Consider the following 25932-nt stretch of genomic DNA (forward strand, 5'->3'; position numbering starts at 1 on the left):
AGCAAAAATCACATTGAGATGACACTGGAATGTTCTACTATGGGACTCAATGACCATTTGCTCCTTAGCGAATGGGAAAAGAAAAGGTGAGGAAAAAGGGTCACTTGAAGTGGACATAGACAATAGACCACTGTAGAGAACTCACCTTTAAATAGACAAATTTAGGAGCCTTGTGTTTTCTCCTCATAACTCTCTGCCTTCTGCAGTAGAGGGTGGGAGTAGAAAGAGGAAAGGAAAGAGATAAAACCTTTGCCTCCAGAAACTGTCATCATTTGTGATGCTTATAAAGCAGTGGGAATGATGTTGCTGGTATCTAAAGGGCTGATAAGCATAAGATAGCTTATCATTGGAACTCTCCATCCTTGGCATAAACCATCTGCATTCCCCCAACTGCTGTGGCATGGCCTTATCCATCTGCTAAAAACAGCTTAAAGGAAAAATTCCACAAAAAAGCTTAGGTGAACCACTCTGAGGAAAACGTTAAATGCTCACGAAGGGTCATGTGTTAAAATTTTACACTAATAAGCTACCTAGAAAAAATAATTATGGGTTGCATACAAAAGTACAACTTACTGCCGAGAAGAAAGAGACATTTAGTTGACTCTTAGTATGGCCAAATATGGCAAAGACGTCAGATGGTTGCTGAGTCTTCTTCATATGTCACTGTACAATTGATTTCAGCCTTGGAAACTTGAGCTCTTGGAGTCCTAAGAAGGGAATTTGCAAAAAAGAAAGCAGCATAGATCAGAGGTACAATATAGATTGGGTCTAATCACAGGACCACTTCAGTTTCTCTTAGAACATATCTAAGGTATTAGACCACACATACTTGTCAGTGTCTTAATGGAACTACCTGGTTTGAAAACAGGTAGAGTAAAATGCCATTGTTATATGATCAGTGGAACCTTTTTCTTACTCACCAAAAGATATTCCTGAGGTAGGCCAAAGATTTTGAGTCAAATCCTAAAGAATCAAATCTTAACTTATTAAGTAAACAACTCACTATTAAATCCACTCATTCTATGGTATGATCTTTCAAATGGCTATAATGGGAACAAAGCAAGAAAGGGCTAATACTTTTCACAAGATTTTAGCTTTGGACAGACAGAAACCAGAATTATAACAAATGGTCAGTACCACATACACACACAAACACCACAAAGAAATGGAATCATAGTGTAGGTGGAATTTGTTTGAGAGTTACCTGTAGACTCTGTGTCAATGGAAAAAGCTTTTAAGCTTTTTCAACCTTTAAAGAAACATTTACGCTATTAAATACAGAGCTGCTTTCTTTCAATATATACTTTGGGACGGGAATTGAAGCAGCTTACATATTTATATTTTATTTTGTGGTCTGTATAATTTTGACTCATTATCATACACACTTATGATAAATAAATGAACTATTTCTTGGGTTGAAAAGAGAGCAGTATCTAATTGATTTTAGTACTACCCCCTTTGGGGATGCGATGTGGGGACTGATGAATAGCTAGAAAATCTCTTTTCTTGACATAAGAATCCTCTACCTTCTGACATTAAAAAAAACCCTATTAAACCTCTCTCTGTCACAAGTTGTTGAATTCAATAATATAATTGAATAAACATTTACAAACACATGCTAGGTGCTAAGTGAGGGTGTGGAAAAAAGAGTAGATCCAAAGATATAGAACTAAAAGTAATGGCGTTATTTTCGGGGGGGGAGGAGGAGAAATGACAAATACATCAATAAATAGAATGCAAAGCACAATATAAGAGCCACCAGAAAGAGAAAAAAAATGCTATAAAGATTCAACGGAAAGTCATCATTTCAATGAAGGGAAGAGCAGGAGATTTATGGAAGATATGACAGTTAAGATGGTCCATGAAGGATGGATATGATTTTGACAAATAGATAACATTCCAAATGAATGGAATGACATTAGCAAAAGCATAAAGAATGCAAAGTGCAGGAGGTATTGAGGGAAAAAATAGTTCAGTTTGGGTGGGACATGGAATATATGTGGACAAGAGTAAAGATAGAAAAAGTAAGGCCTAAGCAGATTGGGAGAGGTTAATTAAAGAATGGGTAATAAAGGCAGAGAAGGAAGCAGCCGTTACTCTTTGGAGAAGTATGGAAGAGGTTACAGTCATAGGAGGGCAGAATTAAAAGGGACTTTTGAGAGGAGGTATTTTAAATGAGTAAAAAGAATTGAGGGTAATATTTTAAAAAAAGAATGTGGAAGATTTTATAGACAGGAGGGTAAGGCGATTGTAGAGAAGAGGTGATTGAAGAGGTGGGGGAGGGAAGAGGGAGGAGAGAAAGAGAGAGGGGAACAAGAGGGAGAGATAGAGAGAGGGAGAGATAGAGAGACAGACATGGAGGAGGGGAGAGAGAGGAAGGGAGGGAGGAGGAGAGGGGGGGCAAACAGGAGAGAAGGAGGGAGAGAGAAAGACAGGCAGAGGAAAAGAAAAAGACAGAGAAGGGGAAGGGGAGACAGAGATAGAGACAAAGGGAGAGAGAGAGAGGCAGAAACAGAAAGAGAGGTGGGAAGGGAGGGAAGAAGAGAGAAAAGAGATGGAGAGGGACAGAGAAGGGGAAAGGGAGAAAAAGAGACAGAGAAAGGGTGAGGGGAGAAAGGAAGAGAGGAAGGGATAAGGAGGGGGAAAGGAGGGAGAAGAGGGGGTAGAGAGAAAGAGAAAGATACAGAGAGAGACAGAAATAGGAGAGAGAGAGGGAGGGAGAGGAGGGAGGAGACAGAGACAGAGAGAGAGACAGAGAGACAGAGACAGAGGAGATCATTGACAGAGCAAGGTTGAGACAAGTTGTGAGAAGGGATGGAGTTAAGAACATGAATGGGGTGGTTAGTTGTTGGAAAGGAGGGACATTCTCAGGGCCAAAAAAGGAAGAGGGAAGAAGACAAAGACCTGGGGCAATTTTGAGGTGAAGAAGAGGGAAACTGAGAGACTTTGACACCCCTTCTCTCTCCATGTGCTGAAGTAGAGAGTGCAGTCATTTGCTAGGCAGGAGGGGTCTGCGAGTAGAGTCATGGGCCTGAGGAGAGGGCAAAAAGGCTGACTTAGAGCCGAGGCCTGGAGAATATCTGATATAAATGCCTCTGATTTTTATCAAATCCATTACTGCCAAATCAATTTCAACTTACAAATCTTTAATAAGTGCTTATTCTACACCAAGCACTGAAGATCCAGGAGACAGGCTGCAGGAAGAGTGTCTGTTTTCTACCTTGCCTTCAACTGGAGGTAGATGCAGTCAGGAGTATGGCTGCTGCTTGACTGCATCTAGGTTTGGGGGAAACTCGAATGAGCCTCAGTATCCACTTGTTTCATCAAGAATGAAATGGGATTCAGTGGCTATTTTGAAATTTATTCTATGAAACATCTTTGCAGGTGATCAAAGTTTAAAAGTCGCAGTCTTTCCCATTTAAAGTTTTATTAAATAAGCACTCTTAATTATGTGTCTGCTTACATATTTTCTGCCTCCTAGGACTACACAAAAAGATATAAAGAAATTTTAGTCAAATATAAGACTATTTACTAATTCAGCAGTTGTTTACCTCTGGAGTTGCTGCCCAAACAACAGCACTACAACCATCACACTCGAGCATGCCACCCAATTATTTGTTTAAATTGTTGGTCTAAATAACCCTAGCATGATCATCATACTAGACTATCATTCTTGCTTCTACCCTGATCTTACATAATGTTGCTATTCCTATAAAGATAAGTTTTAAAGAAGACAAATGGTTGAGAGGAAATAATTTAGGCATCTTCAAATCTTGATACTATAACCTTAAGCAGAAAGGTACCTTTGAATATGTATCTATCGAGACTTATTATTTTATTGTTTTTATTATTATCAGGACTGACTTCCAAATCCAAGAGGAAGCTATGCAACACGCACTTGGTAGAGGAGTCTTTGGCCTCTATCAGATCTAAGTTGTAATATGCCACATTTGACTTGCTCATAAAATTTTTCCACTCGTGACCCTTAGCACTTCTTAAACTGTGAATCTAGAAAAACAATTTCCTCCATAAGAAAGGCTGTTACAAAAAAGCGAAGGTAGCCAATAATTTGTAATGCTTTGGTTCCCTAGTCTCCCCCCATGCCCCCAAACTTCTGCCAGCTGGATGACTTGCTAGTAAATTTCTCTAAGTGCAAAGTAAAATAAAATCACTTGGAAGTCTATGCACATTTATTGTGGGCACCCTGGATAAGATAAGTGAGAGTGTTTTCCTTACAATGAACTACCTGCCAAGTGTTCAGTCCAGCAGTAATGACCTCAATATATGCTAACGAAACAATGTACAAGTCTCAAGAGCGTATAAAAATCTGTATAGCTCAAATGACAAGAGACTTTAAAAGCCTTCATTCGAAATTCTGCAAAGCGTGAGGTCCAACACCCCTATGCCACCCCCACCCCACGATTGAAATGCCCTGACTGCCCCTTAGGTTGTCTCCGAGTCATCCCCACCAAGCCTCTCTCAGTGCCTTTCTTTGGAGGCTGTTTCTCCTTTGCTTTGTGCATATCTTCTCTAGATATTGACATGTTGTCTCCCCCATTTAAATGGAGCCTCTTTGAGAATAGAAACCGTGTCTTAGCCTTTCTTTCTATCCCAGCACTTCTGTACGGCGCCTAGCACATGGTAAGTGCTTAGTAAATGCTCGCTGACTGATGGATTGATTTTGTACCTTGTCCATATGCCTTTCATGATAATTTTGCTAAATGGAACTCTTTGGAAAGAAAAGGTAAAAAAATCAAAACCCCATATTCTCAAAGGGGTAGTGACTTAGACCACGGATATTTAATAACATCATTGCTCATAATGACTTCTAAGGATCGGAAAGAAGAATGCCAGTCATTAGGAAATAGGAATAATGATTAACTAAAAAGCATGACAAACATAAAGGTAGTTGGAATACTTGCCTTAGGCTAGATGTACAAGTGTCCACCAAACTCATTCATTATTAAGCCAGTTCTTTTATTTTCCTTCATCAAATAATCCCAATTGGTTTTCTATAACTTTTTATTGGATACACAATCAATCCCCTTTGTTTTTTAAGAAAGCTAAAAATACTGAAATGGCCATTTTACTAATCAGTAAAGAGATCTGGTGAAATACCTCACGTATAGACATAATATATCATTATAGTTGCTCATATAAGGTCACAGAACAGTAAGCTGTTTTGATATTTGATTTTACAGTGGCTCATTTTAACTGCTTAGTACGTGCAACACATAGAGCTAATTTTGATACAGCAGCCTACACCAGTTGCAGGTTATTATCCCCATACCAAAATAAAAACCTTTAGCATAAAAACACACAATATTAACATTGTGGCCATTAGCCTAATTCATACTAAGCAAGCTAACATAGTAACATAATGGAGGCACCACATACATACACTGAATTTTCTTTAAAAATAACTGACTTTTAAGAAAGTGAACTGTTCGATTGGTACTGATAAACATTAATTCCATATTCTTCCTAACATGCCTTATAACAGAGATGATACTTCAGCATGATCTGAGATTTGAAGAATACAGACAGAATTAGTGACCCTTTAATTAAGATATTTACAGGGAACTGATATGTCTTAAAGCATATTTTTCCATACTGGTTCCATGCCAGTTTAACCCATTTTCCTTCAGTGAAATTATTCATGTATGCTATTGAGCTCTGGGAATTTGATCAAACCAAAGCATTCGCCCAAGAGATTCCTTTGGCAATCACTTCAATGTTTCAATAGTACATACTAGAGCATACATCTTATTCACATTTTGGACTGTAAGAGTAAACATCCATCACTCCTGTGCTCAATAATCTACATTGGCAGCCTATTTACTTCTTGGGCTAATTCCACCTGGTGAATTTAATCTATAAAGGTGGGGTCCTGCTTGCCTTAGGTGTCAATTCTCTGTGTATACTCTTCACATCAACAGAGCTTTACGGAAAATTTCTATTAAAAGCTAAAAATCTCCTTCTATATTTTACAAAGCTCCACTCCCCCAATAAGGTACTTCACTGTCATTTTGCATTTTGTTCTTAGTGAGTTTTACTGAACTCCTAAAAAATAGGGTAAGGAATAGGGTGAGTTGCAGATTTCTTTGAGGAAAAAAAAGAAAATATTTACTTTCCTTACTTCTAAATTTCCATGTAAAAGTGAAGAAATACACAAGTTGTCAAACAATGGGGTAGAAGTTTATGGATATTCTATCTTAAAGTCATCATATACAAGAATAAAAAACGTAATTGAATTTTCACTTGATGTAAATTTCAGGTGGTCTGCGCCTATGAATTAATTTTGTTTATTAAATCATCATCATCCCATCTTTATAGGGCTTTCTTTCAACTCTTATTTAGGGTTTTGCCGCCCCCCCCCCAACTTGTTTAGACTTCCTTTCATAGATGGGTGATAAAAACAGGCCATTGTACTAAGTGCACATAATCCATCTCAAAGTCAAGACTTATTCCTCCCTCGGTCATCCTGGAAAAATGACAAGTAATAAAATCCCTGCCACTGAATTTAGCATTCTGATGGGCTACAACAGAAAGTTCAGAAACCATATGAAGAAGTGGTATCGTAGGTTAAACAAAATTTTGAAGCATAGAAAAGTATATTTTATGCCTATTTCCCTGGCTGTCTGTACTATAATCCTGAAAAATAACAACCATGTGTTCAAGTGTCACACTAAATAGTTACTAAATATATTTCAAATTATACTAATAAACTTAGGCAGAAAGAAGATGATACAAAGGGCTTACAATTTCCCTCAGCTGTATCCCTTATCAACATCAGGAAAAGGTGTCCAGTGAATATAGCAGACTATTTGTTTCTCTATAACCCATGAGATACAGTAGAAAGAGCCATGTTACCTGGGGTCTCACCTCTCTAAGGCCTTCATTCCCTCATTTCTAAAATGAGATTAGAATATATGGACTCTGAGTTTTTTTCAAGCTCTAACAGTTGATATTTTGATGATTAGCTGATCTCCAAAGGTCTCATTTCCATCTAAAATCTCCTATATAAAATCCTGCTGCACTATCCCTTTTTGAGGGCTGCTAGGCAGCATAGTATATAGAATGTTGGGCCTGGAGTCAGGAAGATCTGAGTTCAAATTCTACCTCAGCCACTTACTAGCCATGTGACCCTGGACAGGTCACTTAACCCTGTTTGCCTTAGTTTCCTTATCTGTAAAATGAGCTGGAGAAGGAAATGACAAACTACTCCAGCATCTTTGGCACTACTCTTGGGCACATGAGTAATATTATCTACCAGCATGTCAATAGACCTGGAGAACAGATACTATAAGATATCCATAATCCATTAAAAATAGACTACTAATGTGTTACTATATCTAAATATTCCAAAAAAAATGCATGCATAAAGGGCTTGAAGCTTTGCCAAATACTTTACATCCATTCAGTCATTTAGACCTCCCAACAAACTTTTTATTGTCACTGTTTTACAGATGTGGCAATTGGGACTCCAAGAAGTTATATGATACACTGGGTCTGAATTGAAATCTGAATCCAGAATTTCCTGCTGCCAATTTCAGCCCTCCATTATAGCACTCTGATTAAACACCTACTATTAAACACCTCTATGCTTAAAGCACAGAGATTTGAGGTTTGGTTCATAGGTCATTTTTCTGAAAGCAAAAATTCCAACACATACCTAAAAGCAGTTAGCACACTTAACCTGATCTACAAATTTTACAAAATATTCCTTGCTAAGAGAGCAAATTGCAGATGGAGTATATGCATAAATCTCTGCTGAATGAGCTATTAATGAATCAATATGAGTAAAAAATAGCTATATAAAAAGCTATGAGAAAGATGCATTTCTTTGTTTTCCTTCTTATTGTAAATTTTTTACTCAATTAAAGGTTTTTAGCTTCATAGGCATATGCTTTCTGCTGAAGCAGGTTCTAGATGTGCTTAATCATTGCATGAGATCCACTAGCAAAGAAATTTTAAGATAAAACCATGAAAAATTCATGGATAAATTGAGGTTCCATTTTGAAACATATGAGCCTTGAGACCAAACAAAGAAACCAACCAAAAACCACTTTATCTTTAAATGAGAACGTGAAGCAAAGACTGCCAACACACATACAAAATAATGCCTATAACTTGACAGAAGAGGTACCATTTAATTAAGAGAGAACATAATCATTTACCTACAAGACAAGATTGTCTACTACTCTAGGACCAGATAACCTCATTACAGTTCTCGTTGAATAATGGCAGCTCCAGGGTACTAGGTTGGAAATAGTTGACAACTTTTCAAGTTACAGTATATATCTGGTTTGCAATAAATAAATAAATCAGCTTTAAATTTAAGCTAACATATAAACTTCAAGCTTTAGCATTATTATATTTGTTGCTTGTATTTTAAAACATCTTCATATAGTATCCCTTCCTCTTAAAAAAAACAACAAGGTATAGCATGTGTTCCCTTATAACCGTGGTTTTCTAATTTGAAGACTGAAGATTTAAGCAGATAATGACTCAAGGAAAGTCCAAACATTTAAAACATTTAGATCCTAGATAATTAATATGAATCTCTTAATTATTTCACTCATTCCATTTAGGTTAAGATATTCTTTATTGGATGAAAAGAATGAAATAAATTTATAATTTGAACGTGTAGTTTTACATTATAAAAATTCATTTACCTACCTCTATTGACCATTTCACATCAAAATGACAGACTAAGCCATTTGCTATATAAAGCCAAAGAAAATAAATAAAAAGCACAAAAAAGGAATGGAAAAAGAAGGCTTTTATTCAAATAAAACCCTAGAAATGAAATTGCAATGAAGCCAAGTTCCAAAGGTCAAATTTGGGCAACATTGGCCTCATAATTCCTCTCAGTAGGACTTCCTTCAGGCTGATTTAAATATTTTTCCAGAAATGTATAAAACAAAATGTAAAATATAAATAAGGAATTTAGTCTAAAAGTTAAATAAACAAATAAAAATTCTCTAATGCTCTCAGGAGCTGTATTATTTTAAGGGAATTTTCACCCTTCTACTGAGATACCATCATCAGAAAATTCTTTCATCAGTTGATTTCTAGTGGCTATACATTTTTTAAATAACTGAACTGTGCTGATGTCAAATCTTTAGTAGGCAGTTTAAACTATTCAAAAGAATTTTCATAACTACAGAAGAAGCAAAGAATCAAATTTCCATTCCCTCTTTTAAGGCAGAACCAGATTCTAAGTGAAGCCCTAGCTTGTTGGTGTCTGAGAAGTAACACAACTAATTTTCTTTATCTCTTATATCTCTTCTCTTCCTACTGAGTTTACTTTTGGCAAGAGAGAGGTATCAAGGAGGTTTCTTCTAAATTTTCAAATAATGAATAAACCCTTGGGATACTCAACATGTATGGACAAAGAATTCAAATCCATCCTATTTTTAAAAGCAATTCTTTTCTTCTAAATTGAAGCATGAATCCTCTCTTTTCCCTTTTTTCTTGTCTTGCTTTTGTCTCCTTAAATTATTCAGATAAAATATACTGAATTATTTAGGAAAAAGTCCTAGGAACTTTTCTTGTTCAACGAAGCCTTTACTACAGCTAAAGCCTTCTTTTCCCATTCATTTTTGTGCTTGTTATTTAATTTATTTGGCTTTGTATAGTAAATGGCTTAGTCTGTCATTTTGATGTGAAATGGTCTATAGAGGTAGGTAAATGAATTTTTATAAGGTAAAACTACACATTCTAATGAATAAAATACAAAGTCTAAGGTCTTTGGGCAACCATTATTGGGTCCTAAGAGCTACAAAAAAATTTTTGAAGAGGAGTGGCTACTATAAGTCTGGGAATTGTTCTATCTAATTAGACTTAGTTGAATTCAACATGTATTTATTAATCAGTTAGTACTTTCAAAGCACTGTGAAGGGCACTAGAGACACAAAGAAAAAAATAATCCCAATCCTTAAGGAGCTTATTTTCTACTGGACTGCAATAGAGAGGGAGGAAGTTAGAGAAAGAAAACATGCTTTAGGAAAATTAAATTCCCTCTCTAGGATGTCATTTCCTTAGTGGAAAATAAGGGAGTAGGAGTAGGTGGTCCAGCTAAGGTCCTTCCCTGCTTTGTATCCCAGCATCCAAAGTCTGAGGATCAGAAAAGCTTCTTCCATCGAGATTCACCTAACTAAAGAGACTAGATTCCTACCGAAATCACAGCTGTGTAGAAAAAATGTGGTACTAAACACTTTCTATATATATATATCAAGTGAGACAGAATAGAATCATTAAAAAAGAAACAGCAGTAGAAAAATCCTTAAATCTGTGTGTTTCCCTTAAAATTCATGAAATAGACTGCCAGTATGAAGTATTGTATATTCATCATATTTTGAATAAAATATAGGAATAAAAGAAATAAACGATTTTGTCAGTCCTATGATGCATCTTCACTCTTTGCCTAAATGAAAGTTGAATACTTTTCTTAACCATTTTATTATAGCTATTATCCCATAACTGGCCTTCAAAAAGTTCTGTCTGATAGGTTCTTTGAAAATTTCAGAAGGGTTATTGACTTACTATCTAGTCCAATATGAAATCCTTTGGCCAAGTTATTCCTTCTACAGAGTTTTCAAATCCTATATTTCCCCTATATGAGCTACTTTTATTGTTTCTGAATGTGAATTGTACTTCTCCAGCATTATTTTTCCCCTCATTTATTGGAGCATATTTTTTCTTTCAAAATCATTTTGGCCTCTTAAGCATCTGACAATTGACTATTAAAGTGTATGGATCCTGAAAAACCCAATACACCATTTAAGAGTAAACAATTGGGCTTTAAACTATGTCTCCATTGACCAAATAAAGTGCTCAGTTTAGAAATAGAACATATTCATTGGCTGACCTCTGCATAGCTCAATACACTTTAAAAAAGGCAATTTGCTAGAAATGCCATTTAGAGAATGCGGATAGATGCAAGAATATTATTTTTTGCCAAATGGGTAAAGAAATACCAAACACGTTTTTAGTGTCACTAAAAGTTCAAAATGCCACTGGTCCTACTGACTTTAGCATTAGCTCGGGAGGAAAGGATTGCTTTTTTTAGTGTGCTTTCCTTCGATGCATATAAAAAGTAGATCTTTAAAGACAAGAGGAGAAAAAAATGCCAATTTCCCTACTCTGAAGTTTTATACAACATTCTCTAGGGCATCTACAATAAGTGGATCCAAGACTTTGAGAATTCTACCCACTGGCATCTAGCCAAGGAATAAGTAAATATATATATGCGCAGTAATGCTGACTGAGTGCTGAAGTGAGAATAAATAGATAAAATAAACAATTTAAAAACTGAATATATAGTATTTCCTCTGATAACAAGTTAGGAAAGCCCTCTGTTGAATAAAACAGTTCACTAAAAGGGCAATCTCATGAACCGAAAGATCATAGGATAATACAACGACAAGTGACATTTAATAGAGTCCTCTGAAGTTTTCAAAGAGGTTAAGATCATTGATTAAGGAATGGTACAATCTCCTTGTTTTACAGATGAGGAAAATGAGTCCCAGCAAATTGAAATCATTTCCCCATGGCAACACAGGCAAGTAGTCGCACTAAGATATGAACCCAGATCGTCTGACCCCAAATACAATGATCTTTCCAATGTTGCTTCTTTATTTAAAAAAAAAAACAATTTATTTTTGTGCTACTTCTGAATCAGTGATTGTAAGTGACCAGAGTCAGGATAAATACTGGCACATATTATTGGGTGGTATATTTGAATGAAACAATCCCCAAAGAATGAAAATTTGTGACAGTCCTCAGCACTCATGGCAACAAGAATGAAAATCATTCTATAAAGTTATTTAAGAGGTGAAATTAAATATACTGAGAATATGAAAAGACATACTTAGAAGGAACAACTTTGATGATTTCTCCCTGCTTTTTGCAAACCTGATTGCTTGTTTAAGAGAATCATGCTTTCTTATAAGATTACCAATGCTAAGCATTATTTAGAAGGGTACTATTCTTACTTGTAATGAAAACTCAGAAAACAGAAAATGTCCACCTATTGAGGAAATTTTGGAATTTCTCAATAAAGAGAAAAATTTCCCTTCCCTCTCTCATCATACTCTCAATATGGAGCTGAGAAACTACTATACATCTGGCTAGCTTTCCAACTAGGCTGCTTGGAACTCCAGCTTCCAGGATTATCTACACCCTAGAAAGTTACCTGTAAATCATAGTCTTGTTATGAAAAAAGCCAATGAAGAAGGCATGTTTAGCAACAACATGAGTTGTACAAGGTACAAAAGAAGATGTCATCCCCTACAAGGAACTTGGACTCACATACTATTGGAAGAGGGGCAGAGGAAAGAACATGTTTTTTTTTTAACCCTAAGTTAAAAAAAAAATCCTGATAAAGCCCTGATTTTTTTTTAAATAGGTGTTTCTGTACCACAGAAAACACATCTATCCATCAGGTATTTTGTTTAAAAAGAATGTTTGAAAATGAGAGGTATCCTTCCTAAAGGATTAAAGGGGCATCTGGAGAGCACTGCTGAGAAAGGAGACAGCAACATCATTGGTCTCTTTCTGTTCTATAAATTCAATAACTCATTAATTATCCTCTTTAACATTAATAGGAACAATGTTATGTGGACGCACAAGCAATTGGAGCTTTGATCCAGTCCTCTTCTTATTTCAGGGCCTTAACTGGAAAATTGCAGAGGATTTAGGTTTTCTTCAGTTCAGGGATATGAGCCTGGGAAAGTTAACCTCAGCACAAAACCTAATAAATGACATATATTATTGTGCTACCTTATTTTTCCTTAGCTTTATTTAACTACTTTAATTTTTTCATAAAATATTAAGGGATTGTGTGTTTTCCCCCCTAAATATTGAACTCAATTTCAACTACCATAACCTGTAAAACAGCTATGAAACTAATGAGGCTTCATACGGCAATGACCCAGAACATAAGATATCAATATAACCCATGGAATTTCACATTTCCATTGGTTTTCCTGAGAATGTGTGTTTGTGAAGGTTTTGATTATAATTAGTATATGTGTTTGTATTTTCATAACTCCAGAACATAAGCAGTGTCCCTTGCTCCAAAGGAAGGGTTATGGTAATATTAAATGGAGAGTGTGCCGGTGCAATATATACAGAGGGTCATTCCACTCTTGATTACAACAACCATCTTTCTAACATCAGATCCCTTATCATCTGTAATACTACATTCCATGTGCCACTGTGTAATATCTGGCAATTCATTCCAACAGAAAATTTGAGCACCCATTATCTTGACCATGACCATATCACTTGATGTATCTATGTCTCTTTGTTCATGAGCAAAATTAAAGAAGATGAGACTAAATGATTTCCTATGTCCCTTCCCAGTTCTAGTATTCTAACATTTCTTTACCTGGGTTGTAGTGCTGTGATAAATGCTTCCAAATAGCAGGTAAAATAGCTCACAAAATTTCCAGATATTTTTTAAGTTTCTGCAGATTAATGGATGTATTTAAATTAAGTGAAAAATTTCAGGAATGATGGACCATACCCAGTAACAATAGCCTAGTAAACCTTTTCTTCTTTTCCTACAATCTTTATGTATCTTAAATTATTAGGATTTTGACAATATATAAATTTGGAGATCACATATACCTTTCTTCTTCCATAGCATCTGACTGTCATTTCATAATTTTTAGTCATTTAAATTCTAAATATTATTTTAAATACAAATTATGAGTTTTCTGAGGCATGAAACAAATATACAAATACCATTCCTCTCTTGACCTTCATTAACTCAGACTTTCCAAGTGGGAAGAGACTTTAGAGATCTACACTTAAAAATCCTTTCAGTAATTGCCTTTGGAGGGGACAGGGCAGTATATCCTTCCACTAGACTGTGTTCTGACAAAATTTTGCTTTAAATAATAGAATGTAGGTGGGTAGAGAGCAAATCTTTTTCTCTTTGGAAAACCAAAATAACATTAATGGGCATTTTAAAAAAAAATGCTTCTCTTGAAAAGAAGCAGCTACAATCTAATTCAAATAGTAATGGAGACTTTAGAGTCAAAAACATGCAATTGCATATTTGGAACATTCCATTTTCATGGAAATTTCTGGATCTTTCATTTTTCATGAGAAAATATACTTTGAGAACTGTACCAAAGTGGAATCAACAATCCAACTTCAAACTTGCTCATTTCGTTTTCTCCAGGCATGAATTCCTCACAAAGACTTTGTCAGCTCTCATTTCTGCATCGGTCTCATACAAGGCTGGTGATCAATTTGCATACACAAGGAGCATGTACCGAGAATTTCTACACTGAGAAATTATTTGAATTTATAAGAAACTGAGAAAAAAAGATATGATCATGGTGCTTTTCTTAAATCACTTAGACTCTAATCTTCAATTAATGCATGAATAAATTTTATAGTTAGACTTTCTTATGCTAAATTTCATGTACAAATTTCTTATCAGGAAGAAAAGATAATCTGGGAATATTCAGACTAGTTGTGCCAAAATCCTACTTATTTTCCTCTAGTTGATGAGACATTCCTTGAAGCATTCATAGAGATATAAGAATAGCAGAAATGGGTATTCATCTAGTGGACTTTGCTTTGAAATGTACTTGATGTGAACAAATGATGGGAAAGAGGAACAAATCTAGGTAGACAAGGGAAGAAAAAGGAATTGGGAAGTACAGCTATAAAGGAGGGAAAAGAAATGGGCTGAGAAATGATATTTTAATTATAAAAATTCACTGAATGCCAACAGAAGGCAAAATATGGCTTATAGCATGGGTGGTGGGGGAGGGATTAATAAATCTGATATCTGAAATCTACCCTTGTACATCCTTTTAGATTGAAGGCCATTTTTGCAATTCTTTGGGGTCTCACATAATTCTTTGGAGATAAATAGACCACTACAAAGAATTTGGAATCCTAAAATGATGGTGCTGGAAGATACCTTAGAAATCATACTATTCAAATTCACTCATTTTACAGGTTGGGCAACTGGGACCTCCAGAGAGGAAATGAGTTGCTCAATGTCACATAGTTAACAAGGTGAAACTTAGCATCCCCATTACTGTACTTTCAGCCCAAGCTTTTTCCCACTAAATAAGGTTGCCTTCCCCTTTAGCCTATTTCCATCCATTTGTCATAGGATTTAGAGCTGGAAGGAGTAGTAGAGGTCATTGTCTAATCACCCTCATTCTACAGGTCCACAAAGGTGGCTCGCCAAAGGTCACACAGGGAGTAAGCAGCACAAGCAGGATTTTAACTCAGCTGATTCTACAACCCAGTATGCCTTCTACTGCATATAGCAGAACTTGGCTGGAGAGAAGAAATGCTATCAGCATTTAACTAGGGTAAAAATAAAATTGAGCAATTTTTTTAAATTTTCATTTACAACGTTATTTAAATACAGTTTTGAGTTATAAATGCAGTCTCATTACTTCTCATCTTTTCTTTTCTTATTAGGATAATCTCCTTAACCTTTCTGCAGTCTGCACAGAGCTTTGCCACTTTAATTTGGTATCTTTTCTCCCACAAGGCCCCACTTGGAACACAGCACTGTTACCAGGAGGCATATGGCTGATTGATTGGGGGTGTTCTTCACTGTCAGTCTTCCAAACAGGAGAAAGGAAGGGTAATAGACAATTGGAATTCTCATGTAAAAAGGACTCTGTGGAATAGGTAGATATTGGACTGCAGAGATGGAACAAGGATTCCAGGGAAATAAACCATAATAAAAGTGTGGTATTATAAATGATACTTGGGAAAATGAAGTGGACATTGGGAAAAGGTGGTAATTTCACTGGTGTGGGGGAATTTTGGATGCGGAAATTTCCTCTGCTGACTGAAATATTCCACCATTTAATCTCAGATATCTGGCTGGACCACCAAGAGATTAATGATATGGCCAGAGTCATAGGGTTAGTACATTTCAGAGGCAGGACTTGAACTCAGGTCTTCATGATTCTGAAGCCTCCTTTCTCACATACTGTCATGATGTCTCTATTTTGTCACATTATTTGTACATAATTCTCTAATTGAGGATTTGTACTTAGCAATCATTATAATGCCAATTAGTCTAAGCAAGAATATATGAGCATATGTATCCCATATGGTTCTTAATAGCTATGGTTAATAGGCAATCGGTGCATAGTTCTCTTAATTATGTACAGTATACGCAGTTATCAAAAAATTTAGAGACAAATACAAGCTATTTACATATTCTAACATTTCATCTGTTTTGTAACAAGTCACATCTAATACTTGGCATTCCAATGTTATTTGGCAATATATCTGCGTTTTTAAAAAATACTTGATAATTTACTAATATCAATTTATATCAATTTGACTGCTTTTAAAGACTGTGTCCCTATCAATGCTATTCCTCTAGAAAAGATAGGGATACTTTTTTTGCATTTGTTGTCACATTTACTTGAACAATCAGCCAGGGTGTTTTGCCCAGTAGTGTTGACATTTTAATACATGTAATGTAGATTGCAACTTGTATAATTTATAGTATTAGACTTGCCTGGGTGACTTGCTCCAAGTCACTCAGCTAGTAAATGTCAGAAGCCATATTAGAACCCATCTCTTTGTGATGCCAGTGCTCTCTCTACTCTACTATATCTCTCTGGTAAGATGAAAAGACCTGGAGTCTAAGAACACAGTCAGGAAATCTGGAGTTCATTAAGAAAAACTCTCTTCCTATACCATGACTTATCCAAAGAAAATAAAGTATACCAAATTTCAAATATTTTGTATTGCAAAGGAAGATATATGTTTTTGATGTTCTAGAAATATTAATGAAAGCAGATATTCAGCATGTTAAATTCAAATATTTGCTGTTATTACAGGTGGAATCTCTACCAGAGTGTACCAGAATTTACATGTGAGAAAAAGCAAATTGAATACTTCCCATTTCTATTACAGCCTCCAACTACAGAAAAATCACTTGGCAACTGTATTCTCTAAAATTTCAGCTATATTTTTTCAAATTTCTTGAAACCCTTAAGTTGTGGATTTTGTTAGAATTTAAATACCATCTTGTTATCTCTTTTGGCCTTTTCTCCATCTTACTGTCTTATTGTTCTATTTCCCTCATTCTCTACTAAACTGAGAGGCTAAAAGGGGAAAGGCCGGGTCATCCCATTTAAAACTAACTCTAAACAATTATAAAATAGCAAAAACTTGAAAATGTTCACCTTCTTCCTCTAATCTTTAAATTCAGGAGAATATCTACAGGGGTAGATCAGGACAGGCTGACACCATAAGGATTTACAAATGGTTGTGTTGGAAGTAAAACCTTAAAGAATGAATTCTTTTGTGCCATGAGGCAGTCACCAGGCTTTGAAGTTTTTGCTTCCATATAACAAATGGAATATTTTTATAACATTATAGTATACCTGGTTCATATAGACAGATAAATATACTGATTGTATAAATGCATAGCATATATGTACCCATCAAATAAATTTACATATGTACATATATATATAAGATTCCGCCCTTTGTTTTTTTCTTTTATGCACTTTAAATTGTCTCTTGTCTTTCAAACTCGACTTTTCAGGACCATATCTTATATTTATTCTTATTCCACAGGGCAATCTCTTAGAAAAGCTCAGGGTACATAGTAGGCACTCCAATAATTTTTGACAGAATTATTAAACATTGGCATCAATGGCTCCACATTGCATTAATGGCTCTTCAAACTACATTAATGACCCCAATTTAAAGATGTAAAGTGAAAATACTCAACAGAAGGCCCAGTCAATTCCTACCTGATCTAATAAAGCAGTTTCACAAGCTTCATACTAATTATATAAAGTATGTTTCTCTGGTTATTGAAACACAGGTGTCAAATTACAAGAGATGGAAGTAGAAGGCAATCATTTATAAATGATCCAACATATATATATATATATATATATACACACACACAAATAGATAGATATTATATATGCAGACATATATGTATGTATGTGTGTGTGTCCAGTCAACTCTTTACTATCCATTATAACAGAAGTGAGCAGTAGCATAGACACTCCGAAATGGTGGTTTGGAAATAATTATATATATATATATATATATATATATATATATATATATATATATATTTTTTTTTCTTCCACAGTGTGTTTGCACTTGCAATAAATTGAGATTTTCCCGATTATCTAACTTTACCATCATGCTCCCCTATGGGGGGGGGGCGCAAGACTGTATCTGCAAAATAGCTAGCTCATTGCTTCCCTAGAACACAGAAGTAATTATCTGGGTTTTGAAGGACTGCTTTTCCCTGCTAGCTCTTCTTCTATGGATAGAGTGGACAAATTTATCACCTATGTTAACAATTAATTCAATTAATAATAATTAAATTTATCATAGTAATAATAATTGATAAAATTTTCAAGGTAAGATTCTTCAAGATGAAGATCCGAAATGCCTTTAGAAGAAAACAGATTTGACTGGACATATTTTTATGGAAACAAAATTTTCTTAGTAGTTTCCATTTATAAACACTGCATTCTACTTCCACATTTCCTTCAGAAGTGAGTCTTCCTTCCATTATCTTAAAACCGAAATACATTCAACAAAATACCTGAACTCCACCAAAACCAACCTGTTAAAACCCTAAATAATAGAACAAGTACTAAATGTAGTATCAGGTCAATTCTCAGTAGACAGTTATCATTTCCAGAACAGACATTTGAAAAAATGACTATAACAAAGTTCATGGGCTACAGAACTGTAATGAGACTGTGTGTAAGCTTCAGCAAACTGTGTGTGTATACGCATAAGTAGAATACCAAATGTTAGAGCTGAAAGGAACGTTAAGGATACTCTAGAACAACCCCCTTATTTTAGACAAAGGGAGTCTAAGACTCAGAGAAGTGATTTTCTTATAAATCTAATAATGCCTCATTCTTCAAGCCTCGAGAATATGATGTTCCACACGTTAGTAAACTAATTTTCAAGATAACTAGAATTTTTAAAGCTCCGCTTTTTTAAGTGTTTGAAAGAATTAAGCTATAAAAGATTATATTAACATTTTTTAAACAGTCAATATATGTCATTCAACTCAGCTATTGTTGAGTAGCGAATAGAGAGCAATCCTCAAAATCAGTAAGATATGGGCTCAAATTTTCCCCCTGCCACATAACCTGTGCAGGTGCAAGCAAGTCTCTTAGCTTCTTGGTTATCTAGGCAACCAGGGCATTAAACTGCAGAGCAGAGGTCTACCTACACTGGTACAGGAATTTTCCTCACCTATGAGTTCCTGCTACCAATGAAATCACAGGTCTATTCCCTATTTGGGGAGTTCTTTTGGTTACTGGGATATTATTCTTCCCTTTCTCCCTACAAAGCTAAGTTTTCCATATCTATCTATAGGGTGGTTTCATAAAAATCCATTTTATACTACAAAGGGGCTAAAATATTACAAACCATTGGCAACAGCACATGATTTCTGATTTTCCCTAATAGTAAAATTGTAGTAGAGCGGAAACCACTCAGAAAGACTAAACATGCGGCTTGAGCAGAAGACCTGAACCAAACATTTTGTTTGGAGACAAGGATAGAAAGGTATTATGCAAATGTAATGTTTCCTAATTCATATTCAGTGGCAATATAATTTAACTCATGAGGGAATCATAATCAAAATCATCCAACTAAGGAAAGACCCTAATCTCAGGTAGATCAGATAGATGAATTTGTCATGATTTCAAATAGAAGTATTGTCAAAAATGGAGTACAAAAATGGAATACTTGTTCTAGTATTTGTGGACAATTAACCAGCTGCTCTCAGATCAATGAGAAGTATAGATTACAGGCTCCTAATTTTCATTTTGAAAAGCAATATGACTTTTGAAGGTGCTTTTACTAAACAAAAAGTTTGCCACTCCACTCCAACAATCTATTAAAAGCCATAAGTGTTAGACATTTTTAGCAGGGAAGTAAACACCTTTAAAATAAAAAGTGAAAATATTTTGTTTTCATTCAATATATGAAGCACTACCTTCATTGACTTGTTCTACCAGGGGCATTTCAATAAACACTAAGTCTTCACTATAGAATATTTTGTGGTTCTATTTCATAGAATCATGTTAGAGGCAAGACAGGATATAATAAGGTCATTACAACACTTTTAGAAATTCAAACTCAGTTCCAGAATAGGTCCATTATATTTCAGATTCCCTTATATAGTAGGGGTTATTCTAATGAAATTCCATTTAAATGTTAAGGTAGCAGACAATAACCCCAAAGAATACTTAAGTATCAGAAATTTGATTTTAAATGATAATTATAATCATAATTGTCGAAAATCAAAGCTTCACTGAGTAAAATTTGTTCCGGTTTTTAAAGAATCTCAAAACAACCTATCTATTTGGTACTACTAAATTCACTACTTATTTACAGATCATATTTACATTTGTAGTAGGCTTTTAGAGTATCCCAGAGGACAATGATTGAAGAGATTTGGAAGAAGGCTCCAGCCACTGGATATCTGGATACTGCATTCACATAGGTGCATGCACTCCTCTGTGTGTGTGTGAGTGTGTGTGTGTGAGTGTGTGTTCCTAGCATGGAACAGACTCTGGAAGTATGATATAGTGGGAAAATCCAACAATTAGGAGTCAGGAGACCTAGAGTCTACTTTAGTATTTGACATTTACTAGCCACATGACTTTGGTCAAGGCATTTTCCTTCTCTGGAGTCTCAGTAAAATGAGAGGGTGAGCTTTAAAGTTCCATCTAGCTCCAACATTTCGTAAATCCATGACTAGCGAAAAGCTAACACTTACAAATGTAGGCAAGTCAGTCGATCTTGGTCAACCTCCCATTAGCCCCATGGCACATACAAGAACTTTTTTTTCGTTGATTTTTAATTCCTATTAGAAAATTGATGCTATACACCAATAAGCAAAGAAATTGGCTATTTAATGAGTCATTTTAGAAAGCATATATCATTAAAGCAATCAATGAACTTAATGCAAATGTCATTCAAAGATCTAGCTCTACAAATAGCTTTAAGTTACCAATATCTTTTAAACTAGTCAATTCACTGAGTGAATTTGTCTCTCAGCTAAAACACATTCTATTCCATGTACTACTTTGTATTATTCTGTTATTGATACTACTAGCTTAAAAAAACATATAACTTTTTGGAAAACAATTGACTCCAATATACAAGTGAGCCTTAGCCCAGAAACAGATAAATACAGTTCCTCAACTATGCAACTAATTACTTGTTCTTTTATTTTATTTTTTTAATTTATAATGCCCCTTTTGACCTTGAAATCTAGGAAATCTCCTTACCTTTCAACTTTTCTAATTCAAATCAATGTAGACCTCCCAAGATAAATTATCTACAAGCAAAGAGCTAAGCCTCCAATTGGGTTATTTGCAATCAGAAAACTTGACCTCCAATTCAATCTCTGTTTGCCTGTCGTGTGTCCTTATGTGGATCACTTACCCTTTGGAAGTTTATTTCTTCATAAGTACAATCAACATGATACTTGCACTAATCATATCACAAAGTCATGCTGAAGAAGAAACTCCTTTGTAAACCTAAAAGCAATACGTAATTATTTTAAAAGATGCTACATAAATAAATAGACCAAGACTAATTGTGGTCCTAACAAAATTTTGAAATATATTTTGAAGACCAATATTTGCTTTCTCTTGTGCTGGTTATCCCTTACAGAATATTTATAGTCATTTATGCTTTTAAATCAGCTAATTCTCCCATGAGATTAATTAAAGGGTCTATACAAGGTTTGCTTCTTCTTTCTTATTTTGTAATACTCTTAACAATCCATTTCTTCCAGGGGAAACTGAAGTGTGATCTCCCAGTGGATCGAATTGTTAATCCCATATATGCTATTACTAAATATTCATCTCACTAAAATTCTAATTTCTAGATCTACCAGAAAGAGAAAACCACAGTCTTACCAAGTCCCCAGGCTATAAGCAGAATCAAACTTTTGAGTCCAATGCACCCAGCTAGTTATTTAAGTCTAGGTAATTTCAGATCCTGAAGTTAACCTGTACTGATACAGTGTAATCATAGTGTCATAGGGGTTCATTTTCAAAATTCCCAAACCAGTCTCAAGGTACTCATCCATCAGAATTTTTTCTCAGAGGCTAAACATTTGAACTTCGCTCAAAGTTCTAGTTAGTTGCTTAGAATTAGAAGGTAAGATAAAAAGACATCATATTTAAGGACATTTTTGTCTTCCCCCCAAAAATTAATGATATTTTGCAGCATATTTTCATGTTCCCAAGTGAATGGGAAGAAGTAAACCATTGATCCAGAGAGCTCATTTCACCTTGGAATCTAACCCCAATTTTAGATTTTAACAATCTCTCTAATTGGAGAACTAAGTTATATCCTTCAATGGGGGCATTGTATAATGTAAATGGAGTTCAATAAACCTTTACTATGGATTAATAGACATTATAAAGTCAATTTTTAACACTTCTACAATATTTGGCACTCTCTCTTTCATGTAACAATACTTCCAGGAGCCTTCTGTTTCTTTGTAAATCATGGATGTCCATATGTCATTGTTTACTGGGAAATTTTGCTAAAGTTCTCATATATTTTCAATAAAGTCCTTAAATACTTTGTTAAAGCCTAAAACATTGTGCCTGCTTAACTCACCTTGTAATTAAAATGTTTTTCTCTTCTACCAAATTTTTTAAAAATGCACTTCTCTTTTAAATGCATTTCAGAACTGAAGCCGTGGAAAGGTTAATAAGTTCAAAATGATCCATCTGTCAAAGTTGTTTCATACGTAAAGTCAAATCCTTTTGGGAGCTGTAATGTCAATATTTCTAAGATTTTTCTGTGATGGCACCTGGGATGCTACTGCTACCACTACACCAGTTTTGCAGGGTCCTGAGATAAATCCACTTAGGGAAATGGCTATGAATATTTAATGTTAGAGAGGCAGGTTGGCCAGGCAGATAAAGACTACTAACCCTGGAGTCAGGAAGTCAGGAGTTCAAAAGTGCCCTCTGACACATACTGTGGATGTGAACTTGTATGACTCTGGGCAAGTTCTCTATAGAGGCCATTGGTATCAAACCCAATTGAAGTGGTGGGGGCAGTGATCTACATGTGAGGATCCGAACTCTGCAAATTGACTTAGTTTTAAATTTTAAATCTATGTTTTATTGTATTTTTATTTATTTTTGTTCAATAATTTCCCAATTACATTTTTGTCTGGTTGGGGCAGCACCCCACATATGGCCAGCAGGCCATGTATTTGGGACCTCTGCTGTGGGCAACTACAAATTTCAAAGATGGTGTGAGTGTGAATTAGGGAAGGAATTTCCTCATCTGGGAGTATCCTCTCAGAAAATAACAAGTTCAACCCTTATCCTCTATGAAGGTGCAATTGGATTCTGCATCTCATTTCACTAAAATATAGCTTATGACTAAGTTTCATCTACATACACTCTAATTTTTTGGAGATGACATTATATTCTTTTTTGGTATTCTTTTCAACATACATTTTATAGTTTTCCTATAAAGCACAGCAACATGGTTTTTTTGTTGTTGCTGTTATATGTAGTCATATAGACTGTGAAATACCTTTAGCCAGCATTATTAACTGATAATGTTAAAAATAATGAAATTCAAGGCAACATTGGCAGACACCCAAGTTCATTAGCACTTACACAAATCTCTTTAATCCAACTGGCCTTTTAGTTCATCAGGATTCTGAAGAGGCTATAACACAAGTTCTGTTCTTTCCAACTTACAAAGACTTACAGTTAACTAACATTATTTGATTAGGAAGGTGGTGGTTCCTAAATTCAATCAAGGTCTTTGAAGTGACAGCTCTTTCGATGTTTAAGTGACCCTGAAAGAACTACATTATGCTTCCTACCAGAAATATTTATATTTCAGGTATTCTTGTGGCTGAAGTCAAGGTACTTTTTATTTTTTAATTTGCAAGAGGGTGTTGCAAAAGCAGTGGTATAGGGAACTCCCAAGTTAGGGAAATCCTTCCACAGATGCAAGCCAGCAGCCTCTCTACAACTTATAGTCCTAAAGAGTTTCCTAGAGAACTGAGAAGTTCAGTAAGACCCCAGGATCCCATGGTCAGTATGTATCAGAGGATGATTCAGTTATTCTTTGCCCCAAGGCCATCTCAGAGTGGTAATACTTTTTCAAGTTTGACACAGCTATGAAAGATACAGAAACAATCCTATTTGGCACGATAAATGATAAGTGAAGGAGACTAGATACTTCCCTTCCATAAATTGACTGATTTCATGCTACTCTGTTATTCCACTAAATAACAGACAAAAATTTAGCATAAACAAAGTTTATGCATTCTAATATTATCTTATTTTTTATATAAGATATATAATGTATATTTAAATGTTATCTTATATTTACCATTCTGTATTTAGGGTTTTTTGTCACATGGAAACCTCTTTCAAGAGTCTTTTTGATATTCTAGGAAATATCATATACTAATAGGAAGGTAGAAAAATTACTTTTGAATTTTTTTAAAAGAGATTTGACTGTCTATCTTTAGTCTACAAAATTTAATCATTCATGTTTTCACTGTCAATTGTATGCTTACAAATATAAGTATAAAAATTATCAAGTGTTTAAAATTCATTTTCACTTAAGGCTCCCAAAATCAAAACTTAAAAAAAAAATAGACTGTCCATAACTAATCACTGGTTAGAGTATCCATCATTAATAACTGACTGCCACTTACCCCTACCCAATCCTCATTTAACATGGCACGTTTTTTAGATGATATGAGCCCAGTACCATGGAATTCACACATATTCATTGATTTTAATGGCCAACCAGCTTCTATGATAAAAAAAAAAAACAAAAACAAAAACTTGACCTTTAAATAGCACCCGACAATTCTACTTGTGACCAAGATTTAAATATCTGCATCAATTAACCCTATACTTTTGATTATTGAAACTTCATTTTGAAATATATTTTAGAAATGGTCAATGTGGAGAATTTGTTTTACTTGATTATGCATATTTGTTACAAAGGTTTTGATCTGTTTTATTTTTAATGGTAGGGGAGAGGAATGAAAAAGAGGAAAAAAAGGTTTTTGTTAATTGAAAAATAAATTGAATATCTTAAAAATCTCATTTTTGGAAGCTGCACAAAAACCTTTGTAGACAAATAATAGTTGCCTACAAAATGACCGAATTCAAAAGGGGATACTAAGATATTTCATTATGGCTTTTAAGCAAAATAACACACTGTTATTTTGAATGGATTTAATTAAATTTAATTAAAGATTAAAATTTAAATATTGGAATTGATTATCAAAATGTGTAAAATAAACTTAAGCAGGAGGCACTGAAAATAGATTTTTATAAATTGAAAAAACAAATTTAAATTAACATCTTGGAATTTATTGGTAAAATATCTAAACTGAGAGTAGAGGTGGAAACATTATCTTATATGCAATTCCCCTAAAATTTGCATTGAATATGAATTTGTCCAAATCCTTTTTATGGAATTTATTATATTATCTCATTAGCAATGGGGATGATTAGAAATATTTTACTGGCTCCTATTATTTCTAATTTGCATTCCTTCTCTCAAAACTACCCAATCATTACATTTTAAGTAAAGACTTTCAAAGTCTTTGTTTGACCAGCTGTCCATGAAAATCTACATCATTACAAAAGCATGACTGCTCAGGTTTTCCTTAAACGTCCTATTTTGTACTCATTCTTTTTATTTGACTAGCCAACAAAAATTATGAATGCTATTTTCTCCTGTTTAATCAAAAAAGACTTCCTCATGCTAATTAAAAGCATCTGGCAGTAGTAAAAGATTGTGAAGATTTCTGATATTTGCTTAGCATCTACTTCTTATAACCTCTGAGAATAAAGATATCACGCTAAGCTGAGAGCTATGAATACACTT

The 25932-nt window shown here is 34.7% G+C and overlaps 1 protein-coding gene across 7 annotated transcripts in view; it reads right to left on the minus strand.

The window, feature by feature from the left end:
* Positions 1-25932, minus strand: part of LOC138177479 (protocadherin-11 X-linked-like) — a 482211-nt gene that overhangs the window by 444586 nt on the left and 11693 nt on the right. For 5 of the 7 annotated variants that reach the window (XM_069108666.1, XM_069108660.1, XM_069108664.1 and 2 more), the window contains exons 2-3: positions 21472-21566; positions 574-707 (exon numbers count right to left, since the gene is read on the minus strand). Coding sequence is in view for 3 of the 7 variants with exons in the window: in XM_069108660.1 (XP_068964761.1) it covers positions 574-657 (84 nt within the window). In the remaining 4 variants the exon portion in view is untranslated. The remainder of the gene's footprint in view (positions 1-573; positions 708-21471; positions 21567-25932) is intronic. The other 2 variants (XM_069108663.1, XM_069108658.1) reach the window with 1 other exon arrangement.

Source organism: Petaurus breviceps, unplaced genomic scaffold (genome assembly GCF_028583685.1).
Source record: "Petaurus breviceps papuanus isolate PSGF00001 unplaced genomic scaffold, PetGlider_PUasm1.0 90417, whole genome shotgun sequence".
In the NCBI taxonomy this organism is placed as follows: Eukaryota; Metazoa; Chordata; class Mammalia; order Diprotodontia; family Petauridae; genus Petaurus; species Petaurus breviceps.